General features: G+C 44.3%; 1 protein-coding gene across 4 annotated transcripts in view; it reads right to left on the bottom strand.

The window, feature by feature from the left end:
* Nucleotides 1–13,205, bottom strand: part of ANKEF1 (ankyrin repeat and EF-hand domain containing 1) — a 55,891-nt gene that overhangs the window by 22,905 nt on the left and 19,781 nt on the right. For 3 of the 4 annotated variants that reach the window (XM_069954947.1, XM_069954945.1, XM_069954944.1), the window contains 3 exons: nucleotides 11,098–11,478; nucleotides 7,948–8,147; nucleotides 1,437–1,586 (listed from right to left, as the gene is read on the bottom strand). In XM_069954947.1, coding sequence (XP_069811048.1) covers nucleotides 1,437–1,586; nucleotides 7,948–8,147; nucleotides 11,098–11,455 — 708 coding nt within the window. In that variant the 5' untranslated portion in view covers nucleotides 11,456–11,478. Of the gene's footprint in view, nucleotides 1–1,436; nucleotides 1,587–7,947; nucleotides 8,148–11,097; nucleotides 11,479–11,932; nucleotides 11,953–13,205 lie in introns of those variants that run through there. The other variant, XM_069954946.1, reaches the window with a different exon arrangement.

Below are 13,205 nucleotides of genomic sequence, written 5' to 3'. Positions count from 1 at the left end.
GAGCTGGTATAAGGTGAAAATTATGTGAGTTTTTTATGTTGGGATACAGGGTGACATTATTACTAGGTGCATAGCAGGGGGCATTATTACTATATGGAGAGGCACAGCTGGGAACTGGCTACTGGGGATACTACAGGGAGACCTGGCAGCTAGGGAAGTTACCTAAAGGGAGACCTAAGTACTGGGTATGCTAAATACACAGGGATCTAGCTACTGTGGGAGACTACCTACAAGGGGAACCTTTCTAACTGGGGAGACTGGGGATGAATCTGGGCCACGGTATTTCGGTCAGTATTTAAAACCCATTTTGGTCACTCTAGCTTCTTGTAAAAATACTGACCAAACCTTAAAACTGTGACTATCATTCTTTTGCTGGCAGTAAGATACGCCTGCATAATCCTGCCACCATACTCCCTCTTCAGGTCCCTGACTGCATTGTAAACAACGGCGCTGCTTGAGGAATACCATCACCGACACGTGCCTGAACACAGAGCGTAGCTGCAGGATTTTGACAGTGTATCCTGCTGCCAGTTTAGAATGATAGCCTTAAAGTGTAACTATGTTCACACTACGTAAAATAACAGCCGTTGTCCGCGCCGCAAAACTACGGCTGTTGTTTTGAGGTCCCCTATAATGACTGCAATGCAATGTAACTACGGCCGTTGAATTTACACTACGTATCAGATAACGGCCGTTGTTTATACGGCCCTTAGAAAAATGAACATGTCAATTATTTCCGGCCGGTAATACTGCAACAACGGATTTCAATGCGCCTGCGAACGTAAAACTTATATCTGCCGAATTAAACTTGAGTGGTTTCTCGGGCTGGGCGCAGTATTTAAAGTAAATGACCTGTTTCATCCCGTTTATAAACATGCTAGGATTCAAAATTAAACAACGGCCGTAGCTGTTTTGGCCTCAAAATAACGGCCGTTATTTTACGCAGTGTGAACATAGCCTAAAGGGGTACTCTGATGAAAATCTTTTTTTTTTTCAAATCAACTGGTTTTAGAAAGTTATATAGATTTGTAATTTACTTCTATTTGAAAATCTCAAGTCTTCCCATACTTATCAGCTGCTGTATGTCCTGCAGGAAGTGGTGTATTATTTCCAGTCTGACACAGTGCTCTCTGCTGACATCTGTCCGAGACAAGAACTGTCCAGAGCAGCAGCAAATCCCCATAGAAAACCTCTCTTGCTCTGGACAATTCCTGTCTCAGACAGAGGTGGCAGCAGAGAGCACTGTGTCAGACTGGAAAGAATACACCACTTCCTGCAGGACACACAGCAGCTGATAAGTATGGTAAGACTGGAGATTTTTGATGTAAAAGTGAATTACAAATCTATATAACTTTCTGAAACCAGCTGATTTGAAAGAAAAAGATTTTCACCAGAATACCCCTTTAAGAAACAAAGAAGCAGAAGCCATACAGTACCTCAAAGAATCCTCCTTTGGCGGCAAAATGAACAGCATGATATCGCTGGTTATCAATAGCGTTCACATCTCCACCTTTCTCCAATATGCTGCGGACAACTTCCAAGGCGCCCTCTCTTGCTGCTTCCATTAAAGCTGTGCGACCCGTTTTCTGAAAGGAAAGATATAACGTATTGATTTCTTGTCATATTAAAGGGACACTGTATATTTTTGGACCAATTTAAAAGATCTACGGGGCACCGAAGTGTGGATTTTTACAGGACTAAGCTAGGATCACACTTTGTATTTCGGGCCTTTTTGTTCACCCATATATCATCATATCTATATAATAAAAATGAAAGTCTGTCCTTCTGTCTGTCTGTCTGTCTGTCTGTCTGTCCTCTATAGACTTCCAAACGCGTGAACCGTTTGACCCCAAATTTGGCACACAGATACATTGGGTGCCCGGGAAGGTTATTGCAAAGGTCCCGTCCCCGCCAGATATACAGGAGGGGAGGGGGAAGAGCGGCGCCCCATAGAGATGAATGGGAAAATCTCCTCACCGCACACAGGTGATATAATTAGCTGCAGCTGCCCAGCAGTTGGCAGTTGGGAGCCTTAGAAACCAATAGGATTACTACTTTCACAGGGAGCTAGAAAGTGAATGGTTGCTAGGGCAGCTGCCTCACAACAGATCCACAGAAATAACTGGTAGACCCCCTACTCCATCTATACAGTACATGTATACAGGACCCCCTACTCCTTCTATACAGCACATGTATACAGGGCCCTCTACTCCATCTATACAGTACATGTATATACAGGGCCCCCTACTCCATCTATACAGTACATGTATACAGGGCCCCCTACTCCATCAATACAGCACATGTATACAGGGCCCCCTACTCCATCTATACAGTACATGTATACAGGACCCCCTACTCCATCTATACAGTACATGTATACAGGACCCCCTACTTCTATACAGCACATGTATACAGGGCCCTCTACTCCATCAATACAGCACATGTATACAGGGCCCCCTACTCCATCTATACAGTACATGTATACAGGACCCCCTACTCCATCTATACAGTACATGTATACAGGACCCCCTACTCCATCTATACAGTACATGTATACAGGACCTCCTACTCCATCTATACAGGTATACAGGGCAGTATTACCAGCTGCTCTAAGCACTAAACCTGAAGACGCCCCATCCTCACTCACCAATTCGCATCAGGATAGGTAGGTAATAGCTCCAGATGTCACATTTAACACCGCCACACCAGACCTGACCAATACACCGCCACACCATACTGTGACTGGATAACACCACTATACCAGACCTGACCAATACCGACACACTGTGACTGAATAACACTGCCATACAAGACCTGACCAATACTGCCATACTGTGACTGGATCCGCCATACCAGACCTGACCAATACCGCTATACTGTGACTGGATAACACCGCCACACCAGACCTGACCAATACCGCCATACTGTGACTGGATAACACCACTATACCAGACCTGACCAATACCAACACACTGTGACTGAATAACACTGCCATACAAGACCTGACCAATACTGCCATACTGTGACTGGATAACACTGCTATACCAGACCTGACCAATACCGCCATACCCCGCCTCGAAAAGACACCAGATTTTCTGAACGGGAGGGTACTGCCCCTCTGCAAGGTGCTACCCTAGGCACCAAACCATGGGTGCCTAATGGTAAATACGACCCTGCATGTATACAGGACACTACAGGTATACAGGACCCCAAAACTATACACTACAGGTGCACGGGACCTCCACTAACTATATACTAAAGGTATACAGGACCCCAAACTATACACTACCGGTATACAGGACCCCAAAACTATACACTACAAGTATACAGGACCTCCACCAACTATATACTACAGGTATATAGGACCCCAAACTATACACTACAGGTATACAGGACCCCAAAACTATACACTACAGGTATACAGGAACTCTACCAACTATATACTACAGGTATATAGGACACCAAACTATACACTACAGGTATACAGGACCCCAAAACTATACACTACAGGTATACAGGACCTCCACCAACTCTATACTACAGGTATACAGCACCTTCACCAACTCTATACTACAGGTATACAGGACCCCCAAACTTTACACTACAGGTATACCGGACCTCCACCAACTATATACTACAGGTATACAGGACCCCAAACAATACACTATGGGTTTACAGAAACCCAAAACTATACACTACAGCTATACAGGACCTTCACCAACTCTATAATACCGGTATACAGAACCTCCTTAAACCAAACTACAGCTATACCGGACCTCCACCAACTATATACTACAGGTATACAGGACCCCAAACTATACACTACGGGTTTACAGAAACTCAAAACTATACACTACAGGTATACAGGACCTTCACCAACTCTATAATACAGCTATACAGCACCCCCCACCAACTCTATACTACAGGTATACAGGACCACAAACTATACACTACAGGTATACAGGACCCCAAACTATACACTACAGGTATACAGGACCCCAAAACTATACACTACAGGTATACAGGAACTCCACCAACTATATACTACAGGTATATAGGACCCCAAACTTTACACTACAGGTATACAGGACCTCCACCAACTCTATACTACAAGTATACAGCACCTTTACCAACTCTATACTACAGGTATACAGGACCCCCAAACTTTACACTTCAGGTATACAGGACCTCCACCAACTACATACTACAGGTATACAGGACCCTCAAACTATACACTACAGGTATACAGGACCCCCGAACTATATACTACAGGTATACAAGACCTCCACCAACTGTACACTACAGGTATCCAGGACCCTTAAACTATAAACTACAGGTATACAAAACCTCCCCCAACTATACATTACAGGTATACAGCACCAACTATTTACTACAGGTATACAGGACCCGCAAACTATTCAGTACAGGTATACAGGACCTTCACCAACTATACACTGCAGGTATACAGGACTTCCCAAAACTATACAGTACAGGTATACAGTCCCCCCCAAACTATACACTACTGGTATACAGGACCTCCCTCAACTATACACTACAGGTATACAGCCCCCCTAACTACACAGTACAGGTATACACGACTCCCCCAACTATACACTATAGGTATACAGCCCCCCCACCCCCAACTATGCACTACAGATATGCGGGACCCCTAAAAACTATACACTGTAGGTATACAGAACCCCTCCAACTATGCACTACAGGTATACACTAATTCCACTGATGAAACAATACCTTTAGATTGGCCTCCTGGGCACCTTAGAACAAATCTAATTAACACACTGACACTTTATACCCGGGCAGCGCCGGGTACATTTTCTTGTCATATCATATATATCATATCATTTTATGGGTGAAAAAAACAGCCTGAATAACATTTTTTTATTGGTTATGTTGGATTCAATAGAAATACAATTGTAGTAACAGCATATACTGCCAGCAGCTCCCTGTGTACCTCATAGAGCTGAAATCAGACTCCCCTCCTCCAGGCTGTGCTGTCCTGCTCTGGGGTGAGTTTGTCTATAAGATGGCTGACATGGAGGAGCATGTGACCATATGTCGATCCCAGTGTCCACCACTGATCCTGTATATGCCTAGGCTGGACACTGAGGGGGGGGGGGGGCTGGTCACATGTTCCTCCGTGTCAGCCATCTTATGGACAGACTCATCACAAAGCAGGACAGAACAGCCTGGAAGAGGGGAGTGATTTTAGCTCTGTGAGGTACACAGGGAGCTGCTGTCAGTAAATACAGTGAGTACACTTACTTATACTACACACAAAACTATTTTATTATAAAATGGCCAACCCCTTTAAGTTTTCTGGGCAAAACAAATTGATGAGCTAAGTCTCAACAACTAGGCCCCCCACTGACCAGCTGGGGGCGAAAGCAGTTTCCTCCATTTACTGTGTAGTGGTGGCCACATGTAACTGCAGCTCAGTTACCATCCCTGCCTCCCCTGCCTAGGTGGACTCAGTGACAGCCCGCTCAGCCAATTACTGGCCATGGCAATGTCCTGTCCCTGTCAGTGATTGCCTGTCAGCTGTCACTGCCAAGACAAGTAAATCTAGGAAATGGTGGAGGCAGTGGTCAGCAAGGGGACACCGGAGGAGCCTGGAAAGGTAAAAATAAGGGGGGGAGATTTATCAAACATGGCGTAAAGTGAAACTGGCTCAGTTGCCCCTAGCAACCAATCAGATTCCACCTTTCATTTTCCAAAGAGTCTGTGAGGAATGAAAGGTGGAATCTGATTGGTTGCTAGGGGCAACTGAGCCAGTTTCACTTTACACCATGTTTGATAAATCTCCTCCAAGATCTTTATTATGTTATATATAAGGGCAGCAATGTATAAAGGTCCGGAGTACTCTTTTAAGCAGCTTCCTGAAAGTATGGCCAAATATATACGTGAAAACAGGGTTATATGTTAAAGGGGTAGTGCGGCGCTAAGAAATTATTCACAGAATAACACACAATACAAAGTTATACAACTTTGTAATGTATGTTATGTCTGTGAATCGCCCCCTTCCCTGTGTCCCCCCACCCCCGCACGTGTACCCGGAAGTGTGGTGCATTATACATACCTGTCACGTGCCGACCCCCGTCCCCGATCATCTGTGAGCACAGTTATGCTCAGCCAATCGCGGCTGAGCATCTGATGACACGGCAGAGGGCGGCCGGCACTCGGGACGATCGGAGAGCTTCGTCCGCCCGTCCGAAGATGACGTTGTGGCACAAGATGGCAGACGGGCGCGACATGGATCAGGTATGTATAATGCACCACACTTCCGGGTACACGGGTGGGGGTGGTGGGACACAGGGAAGGGGGCGATTCACAGACATAACATACATTACAAAGTTGTATAACTTTGTATTGTGTGTTATTCTGTGAATAATTTCTTAGCGCCGCACTACCCCTTTAAAGTATCCACAGTTTCTTATGGGAATACACACTGAACTGTATATAGCATATATTTTTGCCACCAATTTCAAAAATGGCAGAATAAGCGACACGTCACATATTCCACACTCAGGGTGGGTTCACACTACGGATTCCGCGTGGCTAAGTTGACATGTCAATTCTTTTTGCGGACGGCGTAATTGGCCAGTCCTATGACTGGTGTCACTAATGGTGTCTATGGAGCCGGAGGAGATGCGCACCACCGAGAGTGGGTACGAGCAACAGAATCCACCGGAACTTATACCTGCGGATTCTGTAGTGTGAACTCACCCTCATTCTGAGAGCCAGGTTGTCGACTAGGTTCATTGAAATCCAAAGCTGTCCCATAACATCTGATAATACACTGTGTGCACATACCATAAAGGTTTTTTCTTCTGTTTCTTTATATTTTATCATATAGCAATGGGGTGAGAAGCTGCTGATTCCCACCTAATCTGCGCACATGAGGAGAAGGATGTGGAGTGTCACCGGTAATCTCACATTATTACCCTCTTCCTATGTTGCCATATGCACCACATACCTAACTATTCTTAGGGACCAGACCTCAGGGTTCCCGGCATCAGTATTCATTATGATGCCAGGAGCTCCAAGGCTGTTTAAATCTTTGCCCTACTGTACTGACGTACTTTGTCAGTGTCTGAACAGTAGAGCAAACATCTAAAGGGGATCTATCAGCAGGTTTGTGCAAAACGAACCTGCTTACACCCCCTGCGCTGGTTTCTGCTGGATTTTTTATTAAAGGAGAACATTTTTATTAAAGTATTGTATTGCCCCCCAAAAGTTATACAAATTACCCATATGCACTTATTATGGGAAATGCACATAAAGTGCTTTTTTCCCTGCACTGACTACTGCATCAAGGCTTCACTTCCTGGATAACACGGTGATGTCAATCCCTGGAAAACATGGTGATGTCACGACCAGACTTCCAGAGCTGTGCAGGCTGTGGCTGCTGGAGAGGATGATGAGAGGGGGACACTGAGGGACACAGGGCACTGGAGGGACACTGAGCATTCCTCTGCCATCATCCTCTCCAGCAGCCACAGCCCGCACAGCTCTGGGAGTCGGGTCGTGACATCACCATGTTATCCAGGAAGTGACATCACCATGTTATCCAGGAAGTGAAGCCTTGAAGCAGTAGTAAGTGCAGGGAAAAAAAGCACTTTATAAGCATTTCCCGTAAGAAATGTATATTGGTGATTTGTATAACTTTTGGGGGGCTATATAATACTTTAATACAAATTGTACCATGTATTTTAAATGCATCATGAATAAATAGCGCTTTTTATATGGAGTATGCCCATGTTTTCCCTGTGTAATAGTTTCCCTGAGGTCCCTGAGGTCTGGTCCATGTACAGACAGTATTTTGCAGATATGTGAATGGCCCTTAAACTTCTACCAAATATAATAAACTTTTTATACGGGAAGTTATGGAGGTATGAGTAATATCATTAAGGTCATGGCTACTCCTACCGGATTGACTGCATTGGGATTAGCTCCCTTCTCCAATAACCTCAGACACATTTCTTTACACTCTTGCGCCTGTTCACACGCAGCCAGCAGCACCGGTATTCCTTCTGTCGATGTGTTATTGACATCAGCTCCAGAGCCCAACACAAGCTGAAAGCAACGTAGATGTCTCTTAGTTGGTGAAATGCAGTAAAACAGGATCCCTGTTGGAAAAGGAAAATAATCATAATTATAACTATAGAAAACATGGTTCTGGGTGCAAAGCTGCCAACAGGAAAGTCATGGTATATGTGGAAACACCTTGTAGTCTGGTAATAGTAACGACTAAAATATTACAATCTGTGTGTGTACTAAAGGTCCTGTTCTATGGAGTGCCAATTTCTATGATCAGCAGAGTGAAACAAAGCGAGAAGGGACAGCTGTCAATCACCGCTCACTCTACGTCACTATGCCGCAGCTGCAGCGCTCTTCACACAGGCCGCTTCCCCAGCTGTAATGTCTATTACAACTGGGGAACTTTAGGCTCAGTATTGCTAGCACTGCATGCATCTAACTGTGGCAGGACCAGAGCTTCTAAAGCCCTGCAGTTCCCAACACAGCCACTGGTGGCAGCAGAGAGGTAATGTCGCCATTTACTGTCAGTGAATAAAAGCATTAACAATTTTTAAAAACAATATTTTCTTTAATAAACTTTTATGTTTGTGAAATAAATAAATAAATAAATCATTTTATCTCTTTGGAATACCCTTGGTTTGGGACATCGCCAGGCTGCCTGAATTTATTGGCTGCCCAAAAGACTCAATCAGCTGATCGCTGACCACGACTGGCTGATTATCAGGAACTATGAATGCTCATTGGCACAATAATAAAAGTTCAGAGCTGGGTGAACATAAGGTAGATTTTTCCGCAATAAATGTGTAACCTTCAGATTTGCTGTGGATTTCACCCATCTACGTTAAAAGGGGTGAAATGTACAATAAAAATCTGCACTACAGGAATAATTCATGTGGATGAGGTCTATTAAAGGGGTCTTCTGCATCAGGGAAACACATAGGCCCACTACCAGATTAGCAGGAAATCTCTGAATGGTTAAGCTTTTTTAGGATAACAATAACGCCCCAATACTTTAAAGCCTGGAGTGTGGTAGGTGATGGAGAATTAGAAAGCTGTTTAAAGGTGATGGACACAAGTTGGGGGTCCTGCTCTGTCCTATGGTTTTTGGACATATAACACTCATAGTGCACTTGTTGATGTACTTTGCACTTTACATTGTTTGCATTGGTAATATATGATTTATGCATTGGGATATTGCTGCCATCTAGTGGCCATTTTATGGCATGATTGGAGCAACAGATTACATGCCCCAGACACCCACAATGGGATGGAAGGTCCTAGAAGCTGAAAGGTCCCTGCTCAGTCTCCAACCCCTCCATTCTAGCTAGGAGAGGATATTCTGTTTGGGAGAAGGATTAGTCACTGGACCCACTAACCCCTAACCGTTATTTCTAGTCTTAATCCCAAGGGTTAGGATTGGCGCTCGACAGGCACCAATTTGTGTTGGTAAAGGGGTTATCCAGCGCTACAAAAACATGGCCACTTTCTTTCAGAGACATCACCACTCTTGTCTCCATGTTGGGTGCAGGTTTTGTAACGCAGTTCCATTGAAGTGAATGGAGCTTAATTGCAAACCACACCTGACCTGGAGACAAGAGTGGTGCTGTCTCTGGAAGAAAGTGGCCATGTTTTTGTAGTACTGGATAACCTGTTTAAAGGGGTTATCCAGCGCTACAAAAACATGGCCACTTTTCCCCCTACTTTTGTCTCCAGTTGAGGTGCGGTTTGCAATTAAGCTCCATTTACTTCAATGGAACTGAGTTTCAAAACCCCACCCAAACTGGAGACAACAGTAGGGAGAAAGTGGCCATGTTTCTGTAGCGCTGGATAACCCCTTTAATCCCAATCCTATCACCAACTGTTATGGTTAGGAATGTCGCTGAGACAGGCGCTGATTTTGCACTGATTTTGTGAAAGTTTGCACAGTGAACAGCCAATCATGTCATCCTGTAAGTATCACTGCTCCCATGATGTCAGTACAGTACATGCCTGTACCTTCTAGGCTCTATCCAGTGTGTGGTGAGAGTGAAAAGTAAAGGAACATAGTGAGAACCAGGCCCTGGGCATGAAACAAAACCCCAACAAAAACTAGTTTACCCAGGATAACCAGTTCTAACCAATGGGTTCTATATTCTTCACCGAGGGCACATATAAGAGAGGGCCAGTGACTATGGGAGCCAAATGGTCTAATAGCCAGTTAGGAGAAGCGGTACATGTTCCTTACTGACTTCTAGGACCTGATGGGTTTCAGGCCAGGCCTGGTCATCCGCTGGAGTGGATATAGTTACCTGCACCCTGCAGTTGGGTATTGCAAAGAGGAACTACAAGTCTAATGGAAACTGTTAGGAGCCAACCAATGTGAATGAGTGCACCACCCTTTATATAAGAAACCTGCAGGACTGTACTAAAAGCCTACTAAGAGAGTGAACAGCAGGTCAGGGGATAGCAAGATCCTAGAATCATCATATATATATATATATATATATATAATACACACACACACACACACAGTGGGGGGGAGATTTATCAAACATGGTGTAAAGTGAAACTGTCTCAGTTGCCCCTACCAACCAATCAGATTCCACCTTTCATTCCTCACAGACTCTTTGGAAAATGAAAGGTGGAATCTGATTGGTTGTTAGGGGCAACTGAGCCCGTTTCATTTTACACCATGTTTGATAAATCTCCCCCAGTATATATATATATATATATATATATATATATGTATATTCCATTTGCAGTATAGACAGTACCACACCAGGATCTTTAAAAGTGGAGCTTCAGCCTTGTCACTTGCCACCTATGTTATCTGTTGCTAAGCAATGAACACGACGGCCAGCATAAAAAGTTATTCATTGCACAGTCTGAAGGACTACCTGGTCGATAAATACGACAAATTTTCTGTATCCGTTTTTTAAACTAGCAATTCAATTTTACAATGATAAAAGAAGTAGTGCACGAAGAGAATTATAGATACAATAAAACCAGATGCTCTATAAAAAGAATAAAAAAGCAATACACGTCTAGCAAATAAATTACCTTTTCCTTCTTTATTCACAATGGTCATGTCAGCTTCGGCCTCCAGGAGAACCTCCAGTACTAAGTCGTGTCCTAATTCTGTAGCCTTCATGGCTGGTGTGTATCCCTTCAAGTCCTGCACATTAGGATGGGCTCCGAGGGAAAGCAAGAAGTGACACATGTCAACGTTATTAGCCACAGCCGCCACGTGCAGGACGCCGTCTCCATTGTTGGGTTCAGTGAGGTTTATGAGGTTCGGGATGCCTAGTTTGGTGAGTTTTTCTATTTGTTCTTTGTCCTGCTCTCTGACGCACTGAAGGACTTTGTAGATTTGAAGAGTTTCAAGTCTTCCTTTCGCTACGGATGACTCTAATGCCATTTGTTGTATAATTTGGGGTGTTTCTGGAGACAAAATTTGTAGAAAAAAAAAATCAGCAATTCTATAAAAAAAAACAACAACACACATTATACCGTATACCATACCATATACCGGGGGGAAGCCACTCCCCCCCCCCCCCCACAGCACCAATCTAGCTCCAAGCTTATAGTTTCTCTATGAGGCTTATAAGCACAGCCATCTACTCTTTTAAAGGAGAAGTCTGGCCTTGTTTAACTTTAAACAGTCGCCAGAAGGCCGGACTTCTCCTTTAAGTCAAGACAACGTGTGTCTGTGTAATGGGGGCTGTTCTTACTCAACAGCTGAAGAGGTTGGAGATCAGTGTTGTAGGGGCTGTAGCATGAAGAAAAATTGGTAAAATCAGATGTATGTGTACCACATATATATATATATATATATATATATATATATATATATATAAAGGAATACAAATATGCTGTTTTTAGTAAAATAACTTACATTCCTGTACTGTTTTTCTCCCACGTGGATCTGATCACTTCCTCTCTAAACTGTGACCCTGATGTTACCAAGCAACAGAGCACATAATGCATTTGCCCACAATCCCCCTTGCGTGCAGGCTCAGTGGAGACCAACTGCTAGTACTTCCTGGAGATTGCAGGTGAATTGAGCATGCCTGGCCCACCTTTGTGGGTCTTAACTAAGGTCAACAGGTTATCAAAACAATGCGGGCAAATGAGGGGTTAGGAAGTCTATATCTCTCATACAAGACTTTTCCAGAAATGCTTGTACATTAAAAATTTACATCCCTCATCCTTCTGTACTGACCGCCGCAGTGACCGCTGCACTCGGTGCTATTTTCATCTTGTGCACCGTCCCGCTCTATGCACTGGAGATGGGCACGGCGCCCCCAGTGTAATGATATCCCTGCCCCATGATAATGCGCCCTCATTAGAATCAGGCTTGGCCTCATCACCGAGAGGATATCATTACACTGGGGGGCTCCAGCATCTTCTACCTCTCGCCTATACCTGCAGCTACTGATAACCTTGCTTTGTATTGCACTGAAAAAAGTACCTCAGTAAATAGACGTTATTCAGGTTAAGCTACTTTCCTCTGTCAATCATTTTACACCTACACACCAGGTTACACTTGGGTTATCCAAACCTGCAGAAAGCAGTGCCTGTCTGACCGTGGTGGGTACCAATGCTACTCCAGGCTACCGTGACAGGTGCCCAAGTGACCCACACCCCCCTAGCAGCCACAACACCGCCAAAGCTACCCCAGCCAACAGGCCCCATGCTGCTAGCCTGCCACACTAGGGTACAAATAACACAATAAAAGCTGAAGCAGGAAAAATGTACAGCAACAATAGAAAAGTTTAGTGGTAGAGGAACAGTGATATGAGGTTTTCTTTCATAGTTTGGTCTGGAAAAAAGGAGTCCGTTGAGCCTCAGTTGCGAGTCTCAAAACACGGGATAGCCAGATATCCCTAGCCTGTTGCCACAGGGTGCTTCCATGATGGGGAGAGCACCACATCACCCTGATACGTAGCCCCTTAATTCCCACTCGGTTGCGAGTATTGGAACATAAATAGGGAAACACCAGGGTGGCCCCTTTTTGTCAATGTCTAACTCAAGGTGCGAGTATTGTGACATGACATGGGCTTGCCAAGGCAGGCATCCATCCACAGACCTGATAGTATGTAAGCTCATGCATGCGAGCAGGGACCTCACTCCTCATGTATGGATAATTATATGTATCTCTGTAATGT

This window comes from Dendropsophus ebraccatus, chromosome 15 (genome assembly GCF_027789765.1).
Source record: "Dendropsophus ebraccatus isolate aDenEbr1 chromosome 15, aDenEbr1.pat, whole genome shotgun sequence".
NCBI classification, from domain to species: domain Eukaryota; kingdom Metazoa; phylum Chordata; class Amphibia; order Anura; family Hylidae; genus Dendropsophus; species Dendropsophus ebraccatus.
Note: the sequence above shows the minus strand (reverse complement) of the source record. Positions and strands in the feature narration are given on the sequence as shown.